The sequence below is a fragment of the Oenanthe melanoleuca genome, chromosome Z, assembly GCF_029582105.1.
Source record: "Oenanthe melanoleuca isolate GR-GAL-2019-014 chromosome Z, OMel1.0, whole genome shotgun sequence".
Classification (NCBI taxonomy): domain Eukaryota; kingdom Metazoa; phylum Chordata; class Aves; order Passeriformes; family Muscicapidae; genus Oenanthe; species Oenanthe melanoleuca.
In genome coordinates this window covers 54649755-54674968 of record NC_079362.1, presented here as the reverse complement: position 1 = coordinate 54674968, position 25214 = coordinate 54649755, and the positions used below count along the sequence as shown (strand labels likewise).

Below are 25214 nucleotides of genomic sequence, written 5' to 3'. Positions count from 1 at the left end.
CAGTTATTCTTTCATTGTAATGGCATTGTGTACTGACCTGGTGGCTGAATTAAGGGGTTTCCTTTGCCTTAGCTGTTGATTTGTGCATGTTGTGTCCTGCTACATGTTGGGTTTTCTGTCTTCCAGTCACCTGTACTGATAGCAGCAGTCAGCTCCAGAGGGTTTAATAATGTTGTTCAGCTGGTCTTACCAGCCTCAGCTGAAGGATGTAAGCACACAAGGGAGGCCTTTCTTCTCTTTGAAATGGACAGTGGTTTTCTAATTAAATTCCTGTGTTTCTGTGCAGTGAAATGGCTGTGAGAGGCAGATGTCTACACAGAGGTGCCTCACAGCAGTGGGTCGTGGCCACAGACCTGTTTTTTTGAGCACCCAGCATCATGTTCATGTGGTGAAACATAAGCCATAATGTGCAGCTGTTTGTTTTCCCCTTTGTGGGGAAAGGCCTCAAAGGCAAATATTTAATGAGTCAAGAGAGGCAGGAATATTCCACCTTTCTGTTAATTTAAAACAAAATCAGGTCAACTGGCACAACTCCCTTGCAGAAGCTGATGGAGAGGAGGGTGGTTGCTGCCCCTGTGACACTTGGGTGTGCTTCAGTCTGCATTTCCAGCCAGGGCAGCGCAAGCCCTTGGTATGTCTCATGTCAGCTGGAATACTGCAGCAATCAGAGTCTGGTGTACAGTGTGGGATGAAGGGAGAAGGTCCCCAGGGTGAGGGATCAGCAGCAATGGGCAGGAATGGCATGAACCAGGAGAGCTGATAGAAGGTGGACTTGCACCCCAAGGAATCTGTAAAGAGTGGAGTGAAGGCTCTGGAGCACTTCAGTCCCCAATGTTTTAGATTTTGTTATATCTCCTGAACCCTGAAATCCAGGCTGAAGAGGTGTCAAAAGTCAAAGGTATTAAATGAAGCTAGTGAAAAGTGAGTGGTGCACAGATGTGCTTGGTTGTGTGCTTCGTGTCCCTTCTAACAGCTTCTATATAATGTGTTCTGCTTTTTAGATTCCCTTCTACAAGGAGATGTGCAAGGGTATTCAGGCGGGTGAGATGTGTGAGAAGCTGGTGGGATACTCTGCAGTGTACAAAGTCTGTTTTGGAATGGCCTGTTTCTTCTTTTTGTTCTTCTTGTTCACCATCAAAATTAACAACAGCAAAAGCTGCCGAGCATATATTCATAATGGGTGAGTTCTTTGATTCCCTAATTTTCACATCTCTTTACAAGTTTATGCCACAAACTTTTCACTTGGGTGTAGTATTAGGCAGAAAAAACAAAAACCCAAACCCAAAAACCTTTACTCTGCTCTTATTGTCAGAAATAACGTGGTCAAGTGCAAACTAAGTAAAGTGGTAATCGGTCATCAAAGGATGGGGTTTTTCCTCGTTGTGCTTTAAACAGAGATTTCATGTTGTTCTAAAACTGAAAATCTCAAATTCCTATTATAACCAGATGGTTTTGGTGGTTTGTTTGTTTGTTTGTTTTGGTTTTTGTTTGTTTGTTTTTGTTTTTTTTTTTCTGTCATACAGATTCTGGCTTATTAAACTTATAGTTCTGGCGGCAATGTGCTCAGGAGCCTTCTTCATTCCTGATCAGGACACTTTCCTGAATGGTATGTCCTCTTGTTTTGTTATGCTTCTTTTGAGTGGTTAGAAATCTGAGAGGTCTGATCAACATGAATATTGCCTTCTTTCTTCAAGTAAAGCCTTTGCAGGCCAGATGCAAAACTAGTATTTGGAGCTGTTTGTGGGAACACTCTGTGTGCAAACTATGTGGTCTTCATGTGAATGTGCAGGAAAAAGAACAGAATGGTTTTTTTCTGACCAAGAGCAGGTTAAAGTGGTAGGTAACGATACCACTGCAGCAATTCTTAAAGAATTATTGCCAGTTCATTAAGAAATACAGAACTATAATGGTGCAGAAGGAATTTTTCACTCAAGAACACAGAGCTGCATATTAGTTTGGCTTGTGCAGGTAGCTCTGGCATAGTGCAGCAGTCAGGCTGCACAGTGGAGAGGTGCCAGTGCTCCAGGAGGCACAGTAACCTGCTGGGCACTGGTGTTTGCTGCCTGGAAACTTGCAGTGCCCCAAAAGAATTTGAGATGTTGATTTTCAGGTTGGGGGCTTACATCCAGTAAGGTAAAATTAGAGTTCTTGGGCCATGGTACATGTACTGTGCTGAGGATGCCATGTCAGAAGCATTTCCTGTTTAGGGAGGAATGCTGGCCACAGCACAGGCATGCTGGTACTAGCCCAGAACTGAAGTGCCAGCTAGGAGGGGAGTGTATCACAGGAGTCTTGAGGACTAGAAGCAAAATTCCTGGTGATACCAAGATGAGTTTGTTCTCTTACATTTGCAATAGCTACGTCTTACAGGTATTTGTAAGCCTTTAAGCTGTTGGGTCTGGACAGCTGAAAAGGGATGGGATCAGTAAAGCAAAGGAGCAATTGTGTATGCTGCCTGCTTCCACTAAGACTTGCTTGGTTACCTGGTTCTCAACACCCACCTGCTCTAGCCAGGGTGCTTAACAGAGAGACCATGAGTGCAGTACTCTGGGAAAGTGAAGTAAAAACCACTACAAGTAAACCACTGACAGGTGTAATTCCTCATCTTGCTCCTGCTGTCTGTTTGGTCCTGGCTCTGTTTCCATCTCCTCTGTGAAGGTGTGGGATGGCTGTATTTGTCCTTGGGAGCCATTCTGTTTGGATTAGGTGTAGCAGTACAATGCCTTGTACTGAGCAGGTGAGACTGCCTGTCATCTTTGCAAGTGACCCTTTTCATGGTGAAACCTCTTCAGGAGCTGATGTGTTTGCAGAAAAGGAGAAACAGAAATTTTTGTTCTGATTCTCAACACCTACCAGTCTAATGTAGTCTTGAGATACAGCATAACAAGCCCAAACCAGCTTGTGACTTTTCACTCCAAAGCTGTATTCTGATAACTGACCTTAGCTGTATTCTAAACTGACCTCTAGTCTGCCCCTGAAATTGAGATTACAGATGGTTTGGGTATAGTATGTTTGTGTATTTGTGGGATGGGGTTTTCTCCCCTCCTTTCATGAAACTTACACTATTATTTTGTTGGTTGGTTGGTTTTGGGTTTTTTTTAGAGAGAGGAGTCATTCTCCCAACTGCTTTTTTTTCTTTCTTTCTTGAAAAATAAAATCTCTTGCCGTATTTCCCAAGTGATTTTTTAATCATGGAGAAGGAAGACTATGTGTAAGCAGTAGGTTTCTGTGGGTTGTAGTGTTAAATACACATTGGCTATGCTGACCTTATCTGTGATTGATCCATAAATGTCCTGCACTATAATGTGGTAGAGGGGGATAATTAGAGTCTGTCTATTTGATTATTCACTCCATTGGTGGCCTGACTTTTCCTGCTGCCCTTCTCCCAAATATACATGCCACTTTGTGCCCTGCCTAATTTTTATGTACTTTCTTACAGAATAACTTAATCCCTTCTTTTTGAATGTCTGAAGATTAGAATGCTTGTCAAGTATATACATTTAGAAAACCAGAAAATTACATTTTTGCTTGCTTTTAAATAATGAGCTTATGATAGAATAAGGAAAAAAACAACCTCTACATCTGCTAATGGAAATGAGCCCTGACTGTTCTGTTCTTCCACTTAAATTACACATTTTTTTTTTCAAAAGGAAAGCACAGTGGAAGGATATGGCTGAATTTTGCTGATGCACTTCCTTGGTCTTTTCTTCACTGAAATCAGCTGCACACCTGGAGTAATTTGTAGGCTGTGTACTGCAGAGTAGCACAAGCTGTATATACAGCTAAAAATTAAAATAAGTATCTATATTTCCTCAGACACTTAGGATATTTAAGAAATTTAAGAAATCTGTTTTCCAAAACATCCAAGCAGCTACCCAAATACAGTGTATGTATGTAGGTCAACAGTTAACTACCCAAATAACCTGTCTTAAAACCAGTCAGTGAATACTCAGTGTTCCTTGGGAGTGGCTTGGAACAGTGTTTGTGAATAGATAAACCCCACCTTTGTTTTGCTGTGGTACTGGAATCTGGAGGAGAAGAAATTGCCCTTTTTAGTAATGATTGGGTTCCAGTACCTTGCAATTTCAGGGTTTAGATTCCTGTGGAATGTCTTCACACAACCTCCCTCCTGCCAGTCACAAATAAAGGTTTCAGTATTTTCTGTCTGAATATAGTAACTCCTAGTCTCCACAAAAATTTACTAGGTTAGGGACTCTCAGTAGCTGTCCAGTGAAAGTGTAGCAGGTTGCAAGCTGAATTCATCAGGGAGCTAATATTGAGTTAACTGAGCTGCCTTTCATCTGAAATCTCTCATCTCCTGCTACATTTGTGAGCTTCAGATATTCAAACCACATTACCAGCTTCACTGCATAGACAATAAATCCATTTTATCTCAAGGGAAAGGCGTTTGACCTATTTTCTGCCTCTCTGCCTTGCAGCCTGGCGCTACGTGGGAGCGACAGGAGGGTTCCTTTTCATTGCCATTCAGCTCATCCTGCTGGTTGAGTTTGCACACAAGTGGAATAAAAATTGGTATGTGTTGGGCAAGTAGTTATTTGCTTAAAATTTTGGTGGACTTCTGGCCAATACCTTTTTTGTAACAAAGAATGTAAAGTGTCTTGAATGTAATTTTTAAAAGAAGACACGTGAATGTCAGTATTCATAACTGTTCATATTTGCTTCATCTACTTTCTCCTTCCCCAAACAGAAGTGCTTCCTCATTTCTCACTACTCTGCTGATTTATTCTTAACCTGTATTGCTTGGCTTCCATTAAGTAATAGTGTCTTGGGATGCAAAAATTTCTTACTTTAAGTTATTTTATATTTCATATGAAAATACATCTTCTTAGAAGAGTAGTGCAAGAGAATAAAACTGGATTTGCAAAATATAGTAGTGGAACTGTTTGCAATGTTCTGAACTGATAAATTCTGCTTTTTCTATGTCAACTTAATACACGTCAATTGTTTTTCTTAATTTAAGGACTACTAATTTGTGTTCAGCTTCTTTCTTGCCATCTAAATATGCAAGATTCCATTATCAACCTAGATATACACTGTTTGGTCATTGACTTCATTTTTCGTTCAAGTATATTTTCAATTACTGTTCTAGCCCTTCACCTATCATCAGCTTAAAATATTTAAGTTGTCCTCCCACATATATTCTCCTACCTCCACCTACACCTTTTCTGTCTCACATTTCCTCCTCTACAAACTCTTGTAGTTCTCTCTTGTTCCAATTAAAGTACTACCTGCTAAGAAAGAGTTTTAGCAAACCTTTGGCTTTGTTAAATTCCAGTTTCAGGGAGGAAGAGATGAGAATTCCTTACACCACAGATATTTTTAGTTCTAGTTACTGTAGCTGTTTTTCTGTGGATGAAAGTCTTCCAGCACTAGCATTTAACTTCAGCTCTCTTTACGTTAGATATTCTTTTAAAATAAGTCCTGTTTCCATGGAAAAGAAAAAAAAAAAAAATAGCTGAAAAGACTTTCCATCTACAACACAGGCCCCTGTTTCAAAACACTGTTTTAGTTGCTCCTTTTAAACTCTGGTGGGCTTTGCAAGAAATGTTTGTAAGGTGAAGAAAGGAAGACAAGGTGAGCCACTCTCTTTAGCTGAGGGTGACTGGTGGTTTGACCCAAATGGAGAGGAGGCTTTTTGAGTGAAAGAGTAGTAAAACTGTCAAGGTAGTACAAGGAGTAAAAGAGAGGCCATGCCAAGCAATAAACCTCTGGTTTCATTGTGTGGAAAGCACCACCCATTAGCCCAGCCAGGGACACTTGGAGTTGCTGCTGAGGAAACCCCTGAAGTGTTGTGCTGAGATATGCTGATGGGCTGGTCCCAGGGAACTCCTGGGAATTCTAAGAGTCAGTACTGGGCTATAATTACAGAAGGAGCTGATTGTGATAGTACAGAAGATAAACACTGGTGCTAAGGAATGTTTCCCTCTGTTTCATGGGTAGGAACCTTGCAAGCGTCTGTGCTGGCATAGTGACGCACACATGCTTTGGGAAAGTAAACACTGTCTTTTGTGTGTGAGGATATGAGCTCTTCAGCTGTTATAATTTTATGTTCTGGTGAGGGAAGACAAAGATAAGATGCTTGTCTCTCTGCAGGACTGCAGGTGCAAACCACAAGCAGATGTGGAATGGTTTGCTTGCCTTGGTCACTCTCCTGCTGTACTCCATTGCCGTGGCTGCTCTGGTGCTCATGGCTCTCTTCTACACGCGCTCAGAGGGCTGCATGTACAACAAGGTGCTGATTGGAGTGAATGGTGGCCTGTGCCTCTTGGTGTCCCTGGTGGCCATATCACCCTGTGTCCAGAACCGTGAGTCCACTCGCCTTTTCTCCTCCCGGATTTTTGGTGCTGCCGCAGTTGTGTGCTGGAGGCATAAGCCATGTCTGGGCAGAAAGGCTGAAGATAGTTCTGAGTTGGTGCTGCTCTTGACTCTGTACTGCAGTGTGAAGTGCTGTTGCTCATTGTCAGCTTGGCTGCTTAAACTCCAGAGGAGTGAGACGTTCTGGGTGTGCCATCAGGCACGGGGTGTAGAGAGGGCCCACCTGCTGATGGCTCTCACTGTGTTGTGAGATTTACCTAAGTCTGACAGTGGAAGATCTCAAAGCCACTTCTCTTTTACCATTTGCTTTTGACTTCTTGGGATTTATAATTTGTAAAGTTTGGGCTTGGTAGAGTTGCTGGCAGTATTTTATACTATGTGTGCTGTTAGTATCTTGCATACATTGGGGCTGAAATAGGAGAGTGACTCCAACAGAGATTTTACAGGCAAATAAAATTATTGAGGCGGCTTGTTAATAGCTTTTGAAAAGCTGCTGTGTTTGGCAAAAGCACAGAGGTGATTCTTTACTTACAGGGGAATCTCTAATGCTTTTCTAAAACTGCCGACAGAACTAAAGGATAGACTTTTTTCTCTTTATTGGACGGTGGAACAGCTTCAAACACTTATTAACTGCCTTAAGTAAAAAATAAAAGATAATGGTATGCTGTTCTTTAAAGGATAGAATTTTCTTTTTCAGTTTGCTAAAGTGTCTACAAAAATAACTAATTTTCTTCTTTCTTGATAAGGCCAGCCCCATTCTGGCTTGCTGCAGTCAGGAGTTATCAGCTGCTATGTCATGTACCTCACTTTCTCAGCACTATCCAGCAAACCACCAGAAACTAGTAAGTTATCTAATGCTTTATGTAAATTCTTTTAAACATGCTATGTATTAAAAGCATGAATTTACCAAACCTGGGTTAACAGACTCAGGGATATAGAAGTGCTGGGTTTGGTCTTCACAGAAAAATTGCAAATGTTACAAGCAAATCTGTGCAGCCAAGAGACTCTGCAATTGGCACTCTCCAGGTGTGTTAAATGCTTTGGTCTAAGTGTGCTTAATTTACCTTGGGTGAGTTACATCTGTTGTGAGTTGCACCATTTCCTATGAACAGATTTCCCAAAGTCTAGTAGTCTGTTTGTCCTGTGACAAATACATGTTCTCATAAAATAGGATATGACAAAATACATAGTGTGTTAGGTCACCTGATAGGAAAGGATTGGAACAAATGGCTCCTGGATTCCTCTGGAAGAAGCTGGGTGATCAGCTCCATCCAAAAGTTTACAAGGTCCAAGTAGTAGGTGCTGGCCATCAAAGTGGATACTAATACGACACTTTTTTCTCCTGGAATTAGTCTGCTTGGTAGGCCTGGACTCCTAATGAGGCAAAACTTTGAGCACCACTTGTATTTTGTTTTAAGAGGAGATATTCCAAGAAAGAACTTGGAGTTATGTCTCAGAGTTATGATGCAACTGAGATGATGCTGTTCTTCAGCAGAGTTCTTTAACTCCACTTGCCTTTCAACCACCAGTATTACAATTCAGGAGTATGGAACTCACTAGAGTTTTAAGTTCTTTGCTCTACAAAACCAGAGCAGGACTTCAGAGTATAATTCAAACTTTTCTTTTACCTAAATAAATGTCATATTCCTATGTTTGCTTTAGAAACATTCTTTTCACTAGCAAAGTGAAAAGATAGTTTGAATTAGTATTAAAACACCCTTTCTTTATTATTGCCCAACTTTTAGTGTTCAACAGCTGAAACAACAATAACTAAAGGAAAATAAGTTCAATGACAGGAAGAAAAAGTTTATATGAACACCTCTCAAGAAGAAAGGGGAGACATGAGGTTTTGAAAAAGTATGTCATACTTGTGTAGGTACAGACATACACACAAGAGTTTTCTAGAGTGAGGAAGTAAACCAGACAGTATTTAGATGTAAAATTTACTTATGGAACTTTAGCAGTGTTTTGAATTAACACAGAATTTAATTTATAAGTCCCGAGTTCATCTGAGTTACTCAAAAATCTTGCCACAGTGTAAAAAGAAAAAGAAGGGGAAGAAAGTGATTAAATAATTTGTCTTATGTTGCTTCATGCTTGTCACAAAGTCTTCAGCAGTTAAGTGAATGCTCTAATTCTTCTTGTATATATTGGAAGTGTTGTTCTTGCATTTGTTAGAGTATGCATCCAGCACACTCTTAGACCTTCTTGTCTTCCCATGCCTAAGAATTTTAATGGTTGTCATCTGCTCTCAGAGATGGTCCTTCCTCACATGTCTGTCTGATAAGGACTCCACATTTGCTTGTCACCTTTCACAGTGGCATGTGCTGGGGAATGTGTGAGGTGCTGGCACTTACTATGGTGTCCCAGGCCCTGTAACTCAGGTTTGCCATGAACTTACCCAACATTGACTCATTTGTCAAGGAGGGATTTCCAAATTGCACATCTTGCATCCAAGTCCTGAAAAAAATGCAAGTTGCAGGTAACTGCAACACTGTAAAAGAGTTGCATATGTCTTTAGAAAGAATGGGCAAACAGAAAGTGATGTTCCTTATTGTGCTAATTACAGCCTGCCTTAGCTTTTTGGTGCCAGAGTTGGCTAAAACACCTCCAAACTGTGGACCTGTCTGGCTGCAGAAGTGTTGCTAATGGACACAGGTGGGGGAATCTGCACATCTCTGGCCAAGGTGTTCTGTAAAGGCTGTAAATCCTGTAAATTCTGTCATCCTTTTGTTTGCTCTCCCCTTGGTGCTCCCTGCTGTGTGCTGATAAAGCTGTTTTTGCAGGGCTCTACAAAGTCCTCTCCCCCTGGGTCAGGGTTCATGACTTTGAGTTCATTTTTAACCTGGTTGTAGTCTTTGCTGCATTTTTCCCTCTGCCCCTACAAACAGTTGTGCTGCCTTGATAGGGACACATTGTGGTTGCTGGAGGGGAAAAGGGAAGTGCCTTGAGCAGCATTGGCTCAAAAAGCTCTTGATTTGTATTAAGGTGCTGCTCTATGCCTTGCCAGGGAGATTATAAAAAACCAGATGCAACTTGGAACATCAAAGACTGAATTGGTTTCATTTCAGGGACCTGGAAGTAGGATTTGCTTACCTGCCAACTTGCCTATAACTAGTGTGTCTTTTTTTCCTTGGTCTTCTGTGAGTCAGTCTCAGAACAGGGCAACTACTGACCACTTTTTTTTTTACTGTGTGGGTTTCATAGTTGTCCTCAAGGCACCCTTGCTGTCAAAGAAATTTCTGGTCTGAGGTCTGTCCTATCTTGGTCTCACATGGTTTTGTAGCCTTGGGTGAAAGTGGCAGACTTCCAACTTCCTGTTTCTTAGTTCACAAAACAGTTTATTGGGTTTTTTCTTTGTTTATCTGTTGTGGTCAAACAGGAAATTTTAGTACCCTGCTAAGTTGCATTTTTGTTTTGTCTGAAACACAGAATCCACTAGGTCAGATTTACCCATTTTTATTCTGTGATCTTTCTAAAAGATAGAAACTACTGAAATTTACCTACCTACTGTCAGATAATAAAAAAATCAATGAAAGCCTTCAGTCTGAAGATGACTTTAAAATGCAATGAAATGAGGTCTGCAAACTGTTCTTTTTGTTTGTTCTGTTTTGTGAAGTCCTGGATGAAAACAACCGGAATATCACAATCTGTGTACCTGAATTCAGCCAAGGCCTGCACAGAGATGAAAACCTGGTTACTGGCTTGGGTACTACCATTCTGTTTGGCTGCATTTTATATTCTTGGTAAGTCTGGGAGTTTGCAGTTACCTTTCTGTAAATGCAATGTTGTGGTGCAAAGAGTGAAGGCTAATAGCCAGCCTCGTGAAAAGTCACAGAGGGATGTGGAATAAAGCTGAGCTGGAAGGTTCATATTGTCATCAGCTTCAGAATTTTAGACATTCTAGCTAAGTATACAATTTTTGAAACAAATATATCTCCTTAAAATCAAGTAGGGCAATTTAGATCTAGAGGTAGAGGGAAAAAAATTCCACCTGTCAATGATCCCAAATAATCTCAGTGTTAAACTCTGAAACTCTGTACAGTTACATTCACCTGAAAAATCTATCTGAAATGTTTGTTACCTCCTGAAAGAGGCTATGACTGTCCTTGAAGGTCCGGTTTGGGAGGGTTTAGGGCTTCCTTTGAACAAATGATGAGCACAGTATTGCCATCAGGATTTGCCACTGATCTGCTCTAAGAAAAACCCTTGCTCACCTTCCATGCTCATCTTGTGTTATTGCAGCTCACTTCAATAAATTAAGTTGTGCTCTGGGACAGGGAGTTACCAGTGATTGAAAGGTAGTGTGTCATTTATTTTGGCTTGCCAAGAAACAGCACTGCTTGTCTGCTGCAGGTTTTTGGGCAGGTTCTGCTTCTGAATCAGTCCACTTCAAAATTCACATGCAGAAATTCCTTCATATTTTTGAGAAGAGAAAACAAGAAACTTCTGTTTGTCAAATATGCATATGTGTTCAGTTTTGTTCTGATGTAAAACACAAAAATATGGATATTATGGATCTAGTTCACGTTAGAAGGGCACTTCCAGTGGCTCAGAAGGTGTTTCAGCATGCAGACAGTGTAGCCTGCCACTGAGCTGCACCATGTAGCCGAGGAGGTAAGAATACCTTCAAGGGGAGTGTTCTAAAGCATTGCTTGCCAAGGCTCAGTGTGTACACCAAGGCCTTCCTGTGGGTAATGGGAAGTTGGCATTTCCCATCTTAAAGGTCAGGACTGGGCAAGAAGTGCTTCCTATCAAAAGAAAGTAGAAAGGATTGTCCCCAAAAAAGAACAGTCATGCAAGGAAATAGTTTCTAGGAACTGGTACACTGACAACAGTTGCTGGTAAGTTACTTTTGAAAACTGACTGCTGCCAGAGACCTGTGAGTTTGCTGGCAAAGCCTTTACAGAAATGCTGAGCCAAAGTGATGGTTGTGAACTGAGTATAAAAGCACTGGTTTGTGCACAGCAGGGGAGATCTCTTCTCGTTTGCCAATTGGAGCACTTAGATTTTGCTGCTGTCAGATGGTGGTGAATTCATCACCTTTCAGGACTGACCTATTTTTAAGCTTATGATTTAGTCTGAGCTGGCCAATGGCCATCTGCCAGGCTGGTTTATACCTAGTGCAGGACAAACTTCTCATATACTTAATGTTTGGTGATAGCATCCAGGCAAATGATTAGCTGATACATTGGAGTAGACTATTTGTGTTTGAAGTTTTACCCTGTCGGAGCTGATGCCCAGGGATTTGACACTGTCTTCTTTTCCTCCTAGTTTGACCTCAACAACACGTGCAAGCTCAGAGGCACTGAGAGGAATATATGCAACAGCTGAAACCGAAGTGAGTTCTTGCCTCTTCAGACAGGATTTTTGTGCAGACTTTTTCCCATCTTTTATTGCTGTTGTTTTTGTGGCCAGTAATCTGGAAACAGAAGCTGTTCTTGGTAGCATGTGTGCTATGTGCCTCTGGGCACATCAGAACTTTTGTCAACATTGACCCTTCTGTAGGTCTTGCTGGTCCTGTGGAGATGCCTTTAAGTACTGAAGCGATTTTCTGCTCTTGAAGTTTATTCAGCATCCTGCAGACTTCCTGCAAAACTTATGTTTGACATGAGCTCATGTCCTCTCATTTAAAGGAAAAGTGTGCTGGAAAGCTTCCAGAAGAAAAAGTGGAGGCATTCTTAAACATTTTCAGTTCCTGGTTGCCTTTGTTCTCAAACAACTAAGATCTCAGGTTCTTATATCTTATTTTTGTTTCCATACATAAGTAGTTCCTTTCTTTTTGCCTGTAATTTAATCTCTGATCATATTTCTTTTCCCTGTTTCAGCTATGTTTCTTCATTCCATCTGTCTGTTTCTTTGGCTTTCTTGTCCTAGGAACACCCAGAAAGGTCTGGGAAATGAGTGGGGTTTTGCTAAGTAACAGTTTCCCCTTTTTTAGGCTTGCTAGTGATGCTCTTCAAATACATGTGAGTGTTTGGGAGATAAGTCTCCATCCCTAGCTCTCTGCACCGGTGTTACTTGCATCTGCAGTTTCAGCTTCTTTAGCCAGAGTGGGAGCTCAAAACCACAGAGGTGTCTACTGAGGCCTTTGGTGTTGGCAGTAGCTGGTGTGGGGCAGCCCTGCATGTTCCAGGGTGGGAGTGCCAGGCTCTCAGGGCGCTTCCCTGGGGCAGGATGCTGCAGCTGGATGCTGTGGCTGGACAGGGAGCACCGGGAGTGAGCATGGAGCAGGGTGATCTGGCACAGAGCACCAGGAGTGGGCATGGAGCACCAGGATGTGTCATGGAGCACTGGGCCCTGGCACGGAGCACTGGGATGTGTCATGGAGCACCAGGAGCAGGCACGGAGCACCAGGACATGGCGTGGATCAGGGTGACCTGGCATGGAGCACTGGACGTGTCATGGAGCGCTGGCACAGGGCATGGAGCACCGGGAGATGGCATGGGCTGGCTTAGGAAGGTCCTGACGTGGCTTTTCTGCCATGTGCTGAGGGACAGGACAGGGAGCACTGGAGAGGAAACAGCTGCCTTTTGTGGCTGCACCTCCTCTGCCAGCCATGCAGAGCCTGTGGAGGTCTCTGCCAGAGGTGGGGTCTGTGCCCCATGGAGGAGCAGTGGGAAGGCTGGGACCTATGGCCTGGCATGGATGTGGGATATTCCCTAACTGGGAACTTCCATCTCATCAGCCATAGTACTTGCCTACTGGATTAGTTCTGGACTGTTGGGTTTTAAAGAGCGTACAAGAGCCACTAAATGTAAAGATAAAGAAAGGACTGGTGAAAAGCAGCTAATTGCTTTCCAATTGCGGTCACTGTGGCAGAGGGCGTTTGTCTCCCAGCCCAGAGAGGGTCTGCCCGCTCTGCTGGAGACAGCTCAGTGTTAGGGGTTGGTGTGGGTGTGCCAGCTGTGCTAATTTCATCACTCTGTGTGTGCCAGTGCTTAATTACAGCTGGTTAAAATGCTGAAGGGAGCGCAGTGCTTGCTACAGAATGTAAGCGCAGCCCCAGCATAGCTGAGGACTTGAAAGAGGTAGAGAATAAGGGGTTTACTGAAAGTCTCAAACAGTCTTTTGAAAAAGAATGAGCTTTTTGGCTTTTCCTGAGTTTATGAACCCAGTGAGTGCAGGTCATCAAGGATATGCAGGGTAAACCTGCCACTTGATGTTTCTACTGGACGTTTTACTTTAAAGACCTTCTAAAGGCCACATCCCGAGGTGTTTCCTTAGACCTGAGATCACCTCTGGAGGACATGCAGGTGGTTTGGAACCCAGCTCTTTCCAATGCCCACCAATGAGAGACTGCAGGAGGCTATTCTTAGAGGTTTTCATGGTTGTTTATTCTTCCTTGTCCAGCGAACAGCAGTCTGCTCGCCAGACGTCCAGGGCAGAATCTGCCTGGTAGAGGCAGGACTTATCTTTTATAATCTAAATTACATACTAGATATTTATAATTATTTTCCAATACAATACAACTTTGTTAAACTGTCCAACTTCGTCCCCATTCAATCTAAAAGTGCCAGCGTTTCACCCATCATGGATGACATGGAGAAGAAGGAGGAAGAAGCATACCCTGCCCCAAATTCTCCATCTTGGCCACGAGCCCCTTAATATAAACATTCTAGAAACCTGTTATTCTACATTCTAACAGTCTAATTTACACTCTATTTATTTTTGCAGCTTGCATTTCTTCTCTCAATGTTGGTAAATTGTTCCAAGGAGCTAAATCCAGCCCCTGAGACACCTGGGTCTCATTCGAGGGTCTTTGGGGACCCCGCCAGGGGGGTCTTAAACCTCCCAGGGAAGCCAGAGGAATACTCTGGACTCCCACACCTTCTGTCTGGGAAAACGTCCAACCAGTCCCTGTAAGAGGGGATAAGCTAAAAAGTAAAATTTAGAAGTGCAAAGCATAAGTACTTATTCATGTATATGTGGTGTCCAAACCAAACTGGGCCACCCCAAATGTGGTTTTACACAAGAGTCTTCTACTCTTCAGGCATGCAGATGCAGCATGATTTGACTAATCACTGGCACCCACACCATCATTACTAATCATAATAAAACCTCACAAAGCAACAGTATTTCTGCAGCAGTCTTGCTTCTCGTCTGTTGATTCAGACATCCTTTAAGTCAGTCTTGAGACACCTGCTTATCTATAATGCTAGTATGGTTTCAAAAGTGTTTTAAAGGCCCCAGGATGCTGGCCATACCTTGGCTGTCCAGGGCCATGTTTTATCCTTCATGGACAGCTGTAAGTTTCCAAGATGTCCTTATTTGCAGGACTAGGCTGTCCTTTAGTTTGTTTTACTTAAGTGTGAACAATACCAAAGTCTCCAGTAAAATTCCAGTACCTTGTTATATTGTACAGTATACTGTGAACTAATACAAATAAAGAAAGTTAATAAGCTTTCATGCTATAAAGACTGATGTTATAGGGAAGCGAATTTTCCTAACAGGGTTCGTTATCTTAATCAGACCACAAGCAAAAGAAATCCCAGAGAAGGATATTACCACTAAAATAATATTTGTGATGCAGTACAGAAAGTGCTGACTTGTACTGTAGTCTGGTGCAGGAAATAGACTTTTATTTGTTTATTGGATGGTCAACATCTTTTCTCCATTTACATTACCTTTCAACACAGGAAGTGTCAATTACAGCTTTTCTTTCTCGACCAGGTTAAAAAAATTAAAATCTTCATTTAAATAAAATAGTAAAACCAGGTTTCTGTTTTTACTCATTCTTCTTGTGCTCATTCTGGCTCCATTTCAGCAACATCTTGCAAAGAGAAGTACATTTCATACTTAGCCTGATTCAGCTGTGATTTCCAACCCATGCATCAGAGCTTAAATGTTCCTTATACTTTCATCTTATTACAGGAATGCCCTAAAAAGCAATTGTATGCACATCTAAATAGATAAGTCCCCTGAATATAAGTGTGCTTTATTGTAGCTTTTCCACCGTTTTGTCATAATTATTTGCATCTGTGTTAGACTTAGAGTTATGTAAAATGGGTAATTTTTAAAGACTGGATCATTTCTTCAAATTTACTGAGCAGGTTTTTCCAAAGCTTGGAAACTGCTGTTCTAAGCTACTGAGCAAATCTTAATTTGAGTTTTGTGCCGGTTGGAAATACAAACCAGACTTTTCTAAATTAGTATCTGCAGTTTAGACATAACAGACCTTCCTTCCCCAGCTGCTATGCTTTGCAGTAGCACAGGTTCTTACCCCGTTCCTGTTTTCTGTTCCACAGGTAGCTCGTTGCTGCTTTTGCTGTGTACCTGACGGAGATGGTAATTATGTTTTCACTGCACCATTTACCTTATTTGTGGCTTTTGGGCCAAAGCTGAGAGAGTAAGGACACAGCTGTGGAGGGAGAGCTGCTCATACCCTCATTCAATTGAGTACTGAATGCAAGCTGAAGCAGATGAAGTGCTCCAAGTTAGGCTGTAGAGGGAAGCAAGAGATGTCACAACACCATTTCAAAAATACTAGGCTAGTTAATAATTCTTTAAAGTACATTTCATCCTGCAACATACAAAGAGCACTCTCTGGTTTTTGCCTGTCTGTAACTGGCTGCTGGGCTTCTGGTTCAGCAGCTCTGCAGGGACTGTGGTTCAGGAGTGAGATAAGAAAGGAGTGTCCTGTTTGCAGACTTGGTACAATCAGGGTTATCAGCTTGGACCTGCCAGAAAAGTATTTCACAGGTAGAGCAATGTAAATGCTCTCAACGCTGGAAATCTACTCAGTAAACCAGGAAACTGATACCAGGCAGGATTTCAGGTTTTGGCTCAGGGTTATGCCCTGAGGAAGAGGGAGTGTTCAAGTGTTACTCTGTTTCAGTCACGCTTTCCCAAATAACACCATAAATGTTTAGCTGTGTTCTCTGTGGAGCTGTCTTAGCTGTTCTCTGAACAGCTGCCGCTTTGAGTTCTCATTGCATTTGCAAACCTTTGTTGTTTCCTGTCTCTTACAGCTGATGCTGAGGAGCATGTTGAGAAGAGGGGAGGCCAGACTGTGGTTTATGATGAGAAGAAGGGCACAGTGTACAGTTATGCCTACTTCCACTTTGTTTTCTTCCTGGCTTCTCTCTATGTGATGATGACAGTAACCCATTGGTTCCAGTAAGTGTATTTCTGTCATGTATTTCTTTAATGCCAGGAAATTAACATCTCTCTGTGTTGAGAGAGAATGTGAACAGGAAGTTCTGCTGTTTGAGTGTTTCCTATCCTTATGGTAGAACTTTGAAGAGACATTACAAATCTTTCTTGGGCATTCTTGAGCAAGATCTTACTCTATAAAGGGCAGCTCTCCCTTGCTTCCTGTATGGGTTAACCTAGTTAAAGTCTTTTATGTAATTTCTTTTTTTCCCTTTAACAGTTATGAAAGTGCTCAGATTGAAAAATTCTTCACTGGAACCTGGTCTATCTTCTGGATTAAGATGGTCTCCTGTTGGGTTTGTGTCTGTCTATACTTATGGACTCTTGTTGCTCCGCTCTGTTGCCCAACCAGAGAGTTCTCAGTGTGAACAGTTAAAAGGTCATTTTAAGTTTTTTTTGTTTTTTTTTTTTTTTTTTTTTTTTTTTTTTTTTTTTTTTTGGTTTTTGTTTTTTTTTTTTTTTGAATGAGGAAACACCTATTACCAAGTTATCATAATGTACCAGTTATAACCTTTTTAGTCAGACAAAACAAATGATTGAAGACTTTTTTTACCGTTTTTTATTATCATGAACAAGCATTGCCTAAGGGAACAAATCTATTTCAAAACTTTACAATACTTATGTATGGTGTGTAGAAAACACAGTTGTTGCATCATGCATGAACTGGAATAAGTGAAATACTCTTCAAATAACTGACAATCCTTCTCTGGCTTCATTGACAAGAAAAAAAAACTCATGGTGCAGATGGTATCTTCTTACTTCCCATGAATGTTTGGCATCTTCCAGCAAATATGCATTCATTCCTTTTTATACTGTTTCTTTTACAGTTTGCAGTGATGATTTGGACTGCTGTTTTGTACAGCATATAATTCTTGTAAGTAGTATCCAGATAATTTTTTTCCAAAAACATATCTAAATACTTCTGTAGAAATAAGAGACTATATAAAATTTGACTGCCAAAGCATCTAGTAAAAATTATCTAAGTATTAAATATATTAAGTTATTTTATACCTAGATTGAGAAAGGATGTACCAATGATAGTATTTATTCTATTATTACTTTAAAGGCACCTGGATATTTTATGCAATTCAGATTTAGTCCAGTTAATAACTGAAGGGGAGTTCTACACACAAATTCTTAAACTGAATTTTGTCCAATTTTGCTTTGCCAGGTCACTCAAAAGTTGAGTGTACTGCATGGGGATGTAAGATAAGGTACATTCTTTATTCATATTGTTTGCTGTTAAGAAAATAATAGTTAAGGGATCACTGCCAGTTGCTGTTAAATCTAAAAGAGGGGTGCTCATTTACTTTTCTGCCCTGCTGTTTCAGCTTGTATCTAAAGGTCTCCCAGCCCTTCAGTTTCCATGACTAGCTTTATAATATTTTAGATGCATTGATGGTCAGAAAAGGACTGTAGTATATCATATGTATCCTTTTCTGCTTGTGTGTTGGTTGGAAAGTAGTTTTTCTAACTGCTATATTTTTATACTCCTCTGTTGATATTAGTTTTGCTGTTGGGATGGGATTTAGCCAACCAATATATTAATGGAGACAGAAATTCTTTTGTAGAACTCCTATTACAAGCACTGAAATAAGCAGTCAGAAAAGCAAAACCAGGAGACACAAATATAACAAGCAGCTGCCTTAGTGCAAATGACTTGATGATATTAAACACTACCTTGTCACCTTTTTTATATTGATTTAAGCAGATGATTTGGTGGTAAAACAACAGCTCAAATACCCTGAATGCTGAAAAAGGTAGAACACCCACAGTTCATATCTGCATTCTAGTGGGATGAATTTCTGACTTGAGCTAGTCCTGGTGGCTTTTGTCTTCTCTTGACATGTATGTTCTCACACATGTACAGTACAAAATATCAACCAATTTAGCAGCTCTCTTTTTTTTAAAAAAATGATTGAGCCTTAAATCTTCATCCACTGCTTTCTTGAAATCAAAGAAAAGCACAACATGGAGGCCAATGGGTTGGCCAAAAGATTTGCATGCCTTAGTTGTTCTGTTGTGATAATTAATGGCTAATGCACACTTGATGAGTAATCTTAACATATTGGATCTTGATTCTGGTCTTGTTTTCATTACTGTTTTTAGCTGCCTTGTTGTTATGGTATCCCAGGGCTTCTGTCCTGTTGGAGCTTTCTAGGGGTGTTGTCTTCCCCACCCTGTGCACTCTTACCTGAAACAAAATCTTCAGGTCTGCAGTCCTGTTTACTTATGCCACCTATCTCAGTGTCCTGAGATCTGAGGGAAGGAGGAGTCTGTCCTACAGTGACTGCCTTGGTGTTCTTGTTTGCACCAAGAGTTTAAATAGCAGTTGAAGCTGGGCTTTGGCACTGAGTTAGAAAAGCAAAAAATAGCTCTGGACAGGGAGGCAGGTTTTTCTTTTTCCCTTTGCTTCTGCTGGGAGGTTCTGATCCTGCCAAGAACTCTGCTAGTGTGGGGACCTGTCAGAACATTTCTGCCTGCATTTAGAGTCTTGCTACACAGATACTGCTGCAGCTGAAAAAGGCCTTTATTAATGCTTTTTCAATCCAGAAGCATTTATCTGTCCAATCTCTAATATAAGAGCTTGTGGGCTGTGCAGTGATGACTAACAGTTGTCCCACCTAACTCACAGCAGCAATCTGACAGACAATTTTGATCCAGTGGTTGTGTGCTGGAACTGAAATAGTCCAGGCTCCTGCCTTGCCTGATCCTAAGAGGCATGCAAGAGTTGCCTTCTAGTGCCATATGTGCTGTACTAAGAGAAACCAAGTTTATTTTGGTTTGGTTTTTTTTTTGGTTTTTTTTTTTTTTTTTTCCTAAATTAGCCATGGTTTTCTTGTAACAGAACAATTGGGGAAAGAAGCTTTATGGAGGAAGGCATGCACTATGTCAAGCACCAAGGCAGGGAAAGGTTCCTGTTGTCTGGTTCTGATAGCAGGCATGCCAGTCACAAATGTGGACGGTCTTAATATCAATCTTGGTCCTTGGATGTTCTTGTTTACAGAAACACTTACTTTATGTAGTATTTTCATCAGGGCTTTCTGCACTTCCTTGTGTTCTTTTTTTTTACAGTTTATTTTTAGGGAAATAGCTTTTGCACAGAGGAAACAAGGCTGTAAAAAGATAGTCCACAGTGAGGTATGAGTGCATCCTTCTTACCCAGCACTTGCCTCATGAGCTGCTCCTTCATCCTTCCCTACCACCAACTATTGACCTTAAGCATCTAAGTCTGTAGGTATACATAGAGTGGGAATAGGGCAGTGCCTGTTTACACAGTTTTGTCTACTTTGAGCACATGACTGGGGGAAAACCCCCCAAAATAAATAACTTTGAAGGCCTGTACGTCTCATGATGCCCCAGATCCAGCTGTGGACTTCCAGGCCCTTCTGAGGAATCAGTAACTGGTAGCACTTGGGTGTGCAAAGACTCTAGTTCCTCACCAAGACAAGGCTTCCTGCTGGCCAGGTAAACATTACAGCCTCAGTGTTTGCTGTAACACCTGTACTGTGAACTTCCATGTGCAACTACATAATAAAATCCTCGGCTCGGGTCAAGGAATCAAATTCCCAGCCCATAGATTCCAAACAGTTCATGCAAATGGGCTTTTGAAAAAAACTTTTTAAGAAGTGCCTTGATACCTACTGCTGTGATAACTATTAATTCAGGTGGCACTGTAACTGGAAAACCTGGGCTGAGCCTGTGACTGGGTGATGCTGCCTTGTACCTGACACCAGTGTGTACAAGGCACAGTCAGACCCAAGGTGCATGTGGAAGACCAAACAATCTGCTCTTGACAAACCTTTGGGGATAAGACTGCTTCAGGCATTACTGTGCAGTGGAAAATTAGGTGGGAAAACTCACAAGTAGCCTGATGCTTTTGTAAATAAATGATTATTTTACATTTAAGCTGTAAAGAGTTAACTTTCTCTCCCTGTACCTGAAAGTGCAGGTGACTGCTGAGGCAGTTCACTGCATGGTGTCTATCCTGCCTTGTACCATGATTATTCATTGAATTTGTTCCCAGATGTAAGCAGTGTGGCACTTCTGGCTCCTAGTGGTTTTGAGGAAGCTTACAAAGACAGCAAGATCAAAGAACATGTCCTGTACTAAATTTCCTCTATTTAAATTTGAATTAATGCTATCTTTAATAGACTCTTGGAGGAACAGACAGTGTTCACTGAAGTCCTGCTGGGAAGGTGAAACAATTTTATTGGCTTTTTTTTCTACTTTTTCAAATTTGCCATTGTAAAGATTATTTGGGGCTTTGCTGCTGCACTGTAATCTCAGACTGGAACAATTTTGCTTTTCCTCGTGAAGGCAACCAAGAGCCATAGTCATGACTGTTTTGTGTTTGGGATAAAGTAAGTGGGACAGACTCAGAGAGCAAGTATCTGAATCCAAGTAACTGGACTAACAAGTGAGACAATGAAACTTTACTGGGGATGTGTGGAAAGCAGATGGGTATGCTTGTTTCCCACATAGTTCTCAGTGTGCAGGCAGCCCTTGCAGCTGGATGCCAAGTAAGGGGCTCCACTGCAATCACACATTGAAGGTATTGCATGTTGGTCCTGCTCTCAGCTTTCTCCTTTGAGCATTTCCAAGAGGTTCAAACAGCTTGTACGTGCCCAGCTGATGTGGTAAATCCTGGCTGGGTTGGCCTGCCTTCCTCTGAAATGCAGAATTGTGTTGCTAATATATGCATAGTCCAGAGTGAGGGTTTCTCCCCTTGCAGAATCATAAACACTGCATGTCTATTTATTTATTTATTTTATGTTTTAGCACCTTCTTACAAGTCTTTAAGCGCTTTGAGATTATAAATCATGCATGTGTAATTGCTTTGTCAGCTACTGCTGCGGCCGTTTCTGGGCTAGAACATTGCTATTAATGAAGCAACCATTGCACTTGTGAAAAAGCTGTTTTTAACAGTTCTTTGGCTTTGAATGATGGCATCAGGAAAATTTGGGTACATAAGATAGCGCTGCTTGAACTTTGGCTAGAAGCCAACAGTATGTGGGCATCTCTGAACAAATCAGCAACAAAGTAATCCATTGACTGTTTTTAAACTGCGCTGTAAAGGTTTTATAAACTGCTAGGTTTTTCTCCTAAGCTGATGAAACAAAATACCACAAGACCGTACCTTTGTGGCTAGATGAGTTTAGATTATCCACAGCTAAAATTTTGCTCTCATTTTCCTTTTGGGCTTTAGAAGCAATGTCTTTTGCTTGGAGGCTGTATCTCCTCGTTTTATTTGCCTTTTTCTCCTTTAAAGGCATCTTCTTTAAAGGCATACTTTCTTTCTTTAAAGGCACTGTAAACCTCTTTCATCCCCAGACAACCTGCTGCCTGTCAAATGGGATGTCTTTGGTGCTAGAAACTAGCAAAGACTTCTTTGCCAAGTCTTATTATCCTTTCCTTTTCATGGCAGGACAACCTGCAGCATTTAAGCAGAGTCAAGGAACATAGTTTATTACATGGATCAGGTTTCCTCTGTGAAAGCTGCTTCTTTGTTTTCTGAAGTGGCCTACGAGTTCTTGTGGGAGGGAAACACATAATGAACACCATGGCATTTTACTTGTGTTTTCAGTTTTGTAAACAGTAGTTAGAATTCAGTGTTTCACATGACTGTACAAGTGAATGCTGGGGGTCAAGTGCTTAAAAAGCTTTAGTTTTTTTTTTTTACTCGGAACAGGATACATAGCTTGGGAACTGGTATGTCTCTGCATTTTCTACATCCTCATGGCAGGGTGCCCAAGTGCCCCAGGATGGGGATGTAGACACACTGTACAGAGTTTGAAGCAGCAGCTTTGAGAGACTGGCATAATGACTGCTCTCTAATGCCCAAGGGAATTCTGTGGGTTTCAAACAAATTTTCAACAAATCCCATTTGTTCAGGGTTTTTTATCAAACTCGGATTTGATTCTTTCCACACCTGTTCAGTAATGTTGTTTTCAAAAAATTAGAATTTATTTCGGATATGAGCCATGTTGGCTTCCCTGCTGCCTGCCAGTCTGTGATAGTTCCCAGTGCATGGTGTACAGACATTTTTGCAGACTTGTTCAGAGCCACATTCAACAGCTTTGAAACCACTCCAGCAGCCTAAAGCTTCCAGGGCTTTTGCTCACCAGAGCTGCAGGGTGCTGCACTGCAGCCATGCTTTTGCCAAAGAAGCCTCAGCGTGAAGCCAAGAGGAAAGTGTGAAGCCAAGAATTTTGGAAAACTACGGGGAAGTAATGGATCATTGGACATGCCATAGCTTTAGTTTTCCTCTTGCCAATACAAGTCCAGGTGCTTAGGTGTCCTTTGGACATCCATGCAGACTTAAAGTGCAGAGAATTAACTTCCAGATGAAATCATACTACTTGTAAATACAAGCTGAGAAAATATTTACTAGGAACATATGGGTTCAGTGTCTGCTTTTTGTTCACCACTGATGTGTGGTGTTCAGTCTCACATATGCCATGTTCATAAACTGGATGCAAAATAGTCAAAATATAAATAGATTTTCTTAATGGTGAGGGGATTTTAATTAGTCTTTTTCAAGGTTCTTAATATCTCAAGGGAACTTTTTGGTGTGTATGTGTGGTTTTATTTTATTAAGCTGTAGCCCAGTGAAGTGGAAATTTGCTAGTCTGTTTAACTTTTTTGCAAGTGTTGTGGTCTTTAGTAAATGTAACAGTTTGACTTTTAAGGTTTGGTTAAGATTCCAGAATTGTAAGATCTTACTTGTAAAATAGTCAGCAGCTTTGCCTTTTTAGCATGTTAATGGTTTTTATGGACACTTCCTTTTGTATACTGAGTGAATGTATTGTTATAGATTTAATGTTTAATGGACCAATAAAATTTTTCTTACATTTGAAACTGTTGTGATACATTAAAGTTGCAAAGTCAGTTCATTCTAGAAGAAACTTAAAAAAAATCTAAATATATGAGCTATGCAGTTACTGAGCCAGTGAAAGTAAATTGGTTGATTTTTTTTTTTTTTTTTTTTTTACTAAATTTCAATGTTTAGCAAAAAAAAAAAATGCTGCTCTGTGGAATGTTAGAGTCTTTCAATGTCCGTGTTGTTTTTGTATTTCTTTGGTGTGTGATACTGGATGATGGCAGATTGCACAGATTTGTCTGTGGCATCTGTTTTGTACATCCAGCTCCTGAGATATATAAGATATCCTGGCTGGGCAAACAAAACATCTTCAAGGCTGATGTAGCACTGAAGCCCTCTGCAGCTGTTTGAGACACAGATCTCTGATTTTTTTTTTTTTCCCTCAGTTGTCCAGATGGTGGGGTGTGCAGCTGTTCAACTGGACATGCTGAGACCCACACCAGGGAAAGTGCTTTGTCTCCACGGGTGGTGGTTCCTCCCCTCTCACTGTCCATGTCCTGTGCCAGCTGCAGGCTGCCTCCTGGTACTGGTGGCACCCGTGGTGGGGAGCTGACCAGAGCCACGCCAGGACACAGCTCCCTGTGGTTTTGAGAAACTGCTGACCAAGCTTCCAGTGGTGGCTGCTGGTCCTGCTGTGTGAGAGAGCTCTGGTGCATGGAGCTGGGAGCGTGTGTGTTTGGACCTAGGAGCAAGGCAGAGACAGGTGCCCTGGCACTGAAGCAGTGAAGTGCCTGTGCTCCACCTCCCACCAGTCTGCCCACTGCTGCATCCTGGCAGGATGTTCCCTCCTTGCGATTCCAACCGGAATTCAGGGAACAGGAGCACCTGAAGTGTGTTTGCCATGGTGTTAGCAGCACACAGGAAGGAGTTAACCTTTGTTGAGAGCACATCCTAGTGGAGAAGCTGCAGGAGTCTGAACTCCAAAGTAGTTACATCTGCTGCTCCAGCTAAGTGCAGCCCTGCTGTGCAGGCGGTGGGGTCAAGAGCAAGCTACATGTTCAGTTTTCAAAGATGTGGGATTGCAGCGTCTTCACTTGCCAGAGGCCACACATGGAGATATGTCTGAGTTGCACAATAGTCCAGAAAGGGGCTGTAGTGCTAAAGAAGCTTGTTTAAGCACTTTTGAACAGGGACTGCACAATCTTTAATGAGAATGTGAGAGGCAGAAGGTTTCCCAAGCTCAGACCGTGATTTTCTTGGGACAAATGTTTACTACAACTGGCTTCACTCTTGAGCTTAAAGGCTGCCCAGCAGTTGGTGTATCAATAGCATCCCATCATAAGGTCCCAACAGCACTTTCTGAAATGGAAATTCTGGCTGTCTGCCTTGTAACTTCCATCCATGGCTGTCAGCACTGCAAGGCGGTAGGTTTTCTGTCAGGGGCAGTTAGAGGCTCACAGCTTCACCCAGTTACCTTTGGCAACAGCATGAGAGCCAGAGCCTGTATCTCCCCTTCCAGCCTCCAGTGGCCATGGACTGGAGAAAGCCTGGAAGCAGGCAAGCTCCATGGTGGTAAGCCAGCTGATAAGGCAAAGGGCCGGGCTGCTCCCTCCCAGTGACTGTGGCAGAGGAGAGGCTGCAGACAGGGGGGCTGAGCAGAGCTTTGGAGCCTGCAGTCATGTTTTCTGATGGAGCTGGAGTGTGCTGCCCATGCTGCAGACAGGTCAGGATGGGCCAGGCCTGCTGCATCCACTGCAAGGAGACCACTTGTGCAAAATGTGAGCCCTGCATGCCCCACGTGTTCTGCAGCAGTGGTGTGGGTGAGTGTAGTGACTGCCCTCTGCCCAGGCTGTGCCCAGACCATTCAGAAAGGGTTTCTGCCTGGAGAAAGGGCTTCTTC

General features: G+C 41.9%; 1 protein-coding gene across 3 annotated transcripts in view; it reads left to right on the top strand.

The window, feature by feature from the left end:
* The window catches only part of SERINC5 (serine incorporator 5), a 74150-nt gene that overhangs the window by 17426 nt on the left and 31510 nt on the right, over window positions 1-25214 (top strand). Inside the window, exons 3-13 of one of the 3 annotated variants that reach the window (XM_056513171.1) lie at window positions 1002-1180; window positions 1524-1606; window positions 4440-4533; window positions 6115-6326; window positions 7083-7178; window positions 9956-10082; window positions 11611-11677; window positions 15585-15624; window positions 16308-16455; window positions 16712-16870; window positions 17319-23352. In XM_056513171.1, coding sequence (XP_056369146.1) covers window positions 1002-1180; window positions 1524-1606; window positions 4440-4533; window positions 6115-6326; window positions 7083-7178; window positions 9956-10082; window positions 11611-11677; window positions 15585-15624; window positions 16308-16455; window positions 16712-16859 — 1194 coding nt within the window. In that variant the 3' untranslated portion in view covers window positions 16860-16870; window positions 17319-23352. Of the gene's footprint in view, window positions 1-1001; window positions 1181-1523; window positions 1607-4439; window positions 4534-6114; window positions 6327-7082; window positions 7179-9955; window positions 10083-11610; window positions 11678-15584; window positions 15625-16307; window positions 16456-16711; window positions 23353-25214 lie in introns of those variants that run through there. The other 2 variants (XM_056513170.1, XM_056513168.1) reach the window with 2 other exon arrangements.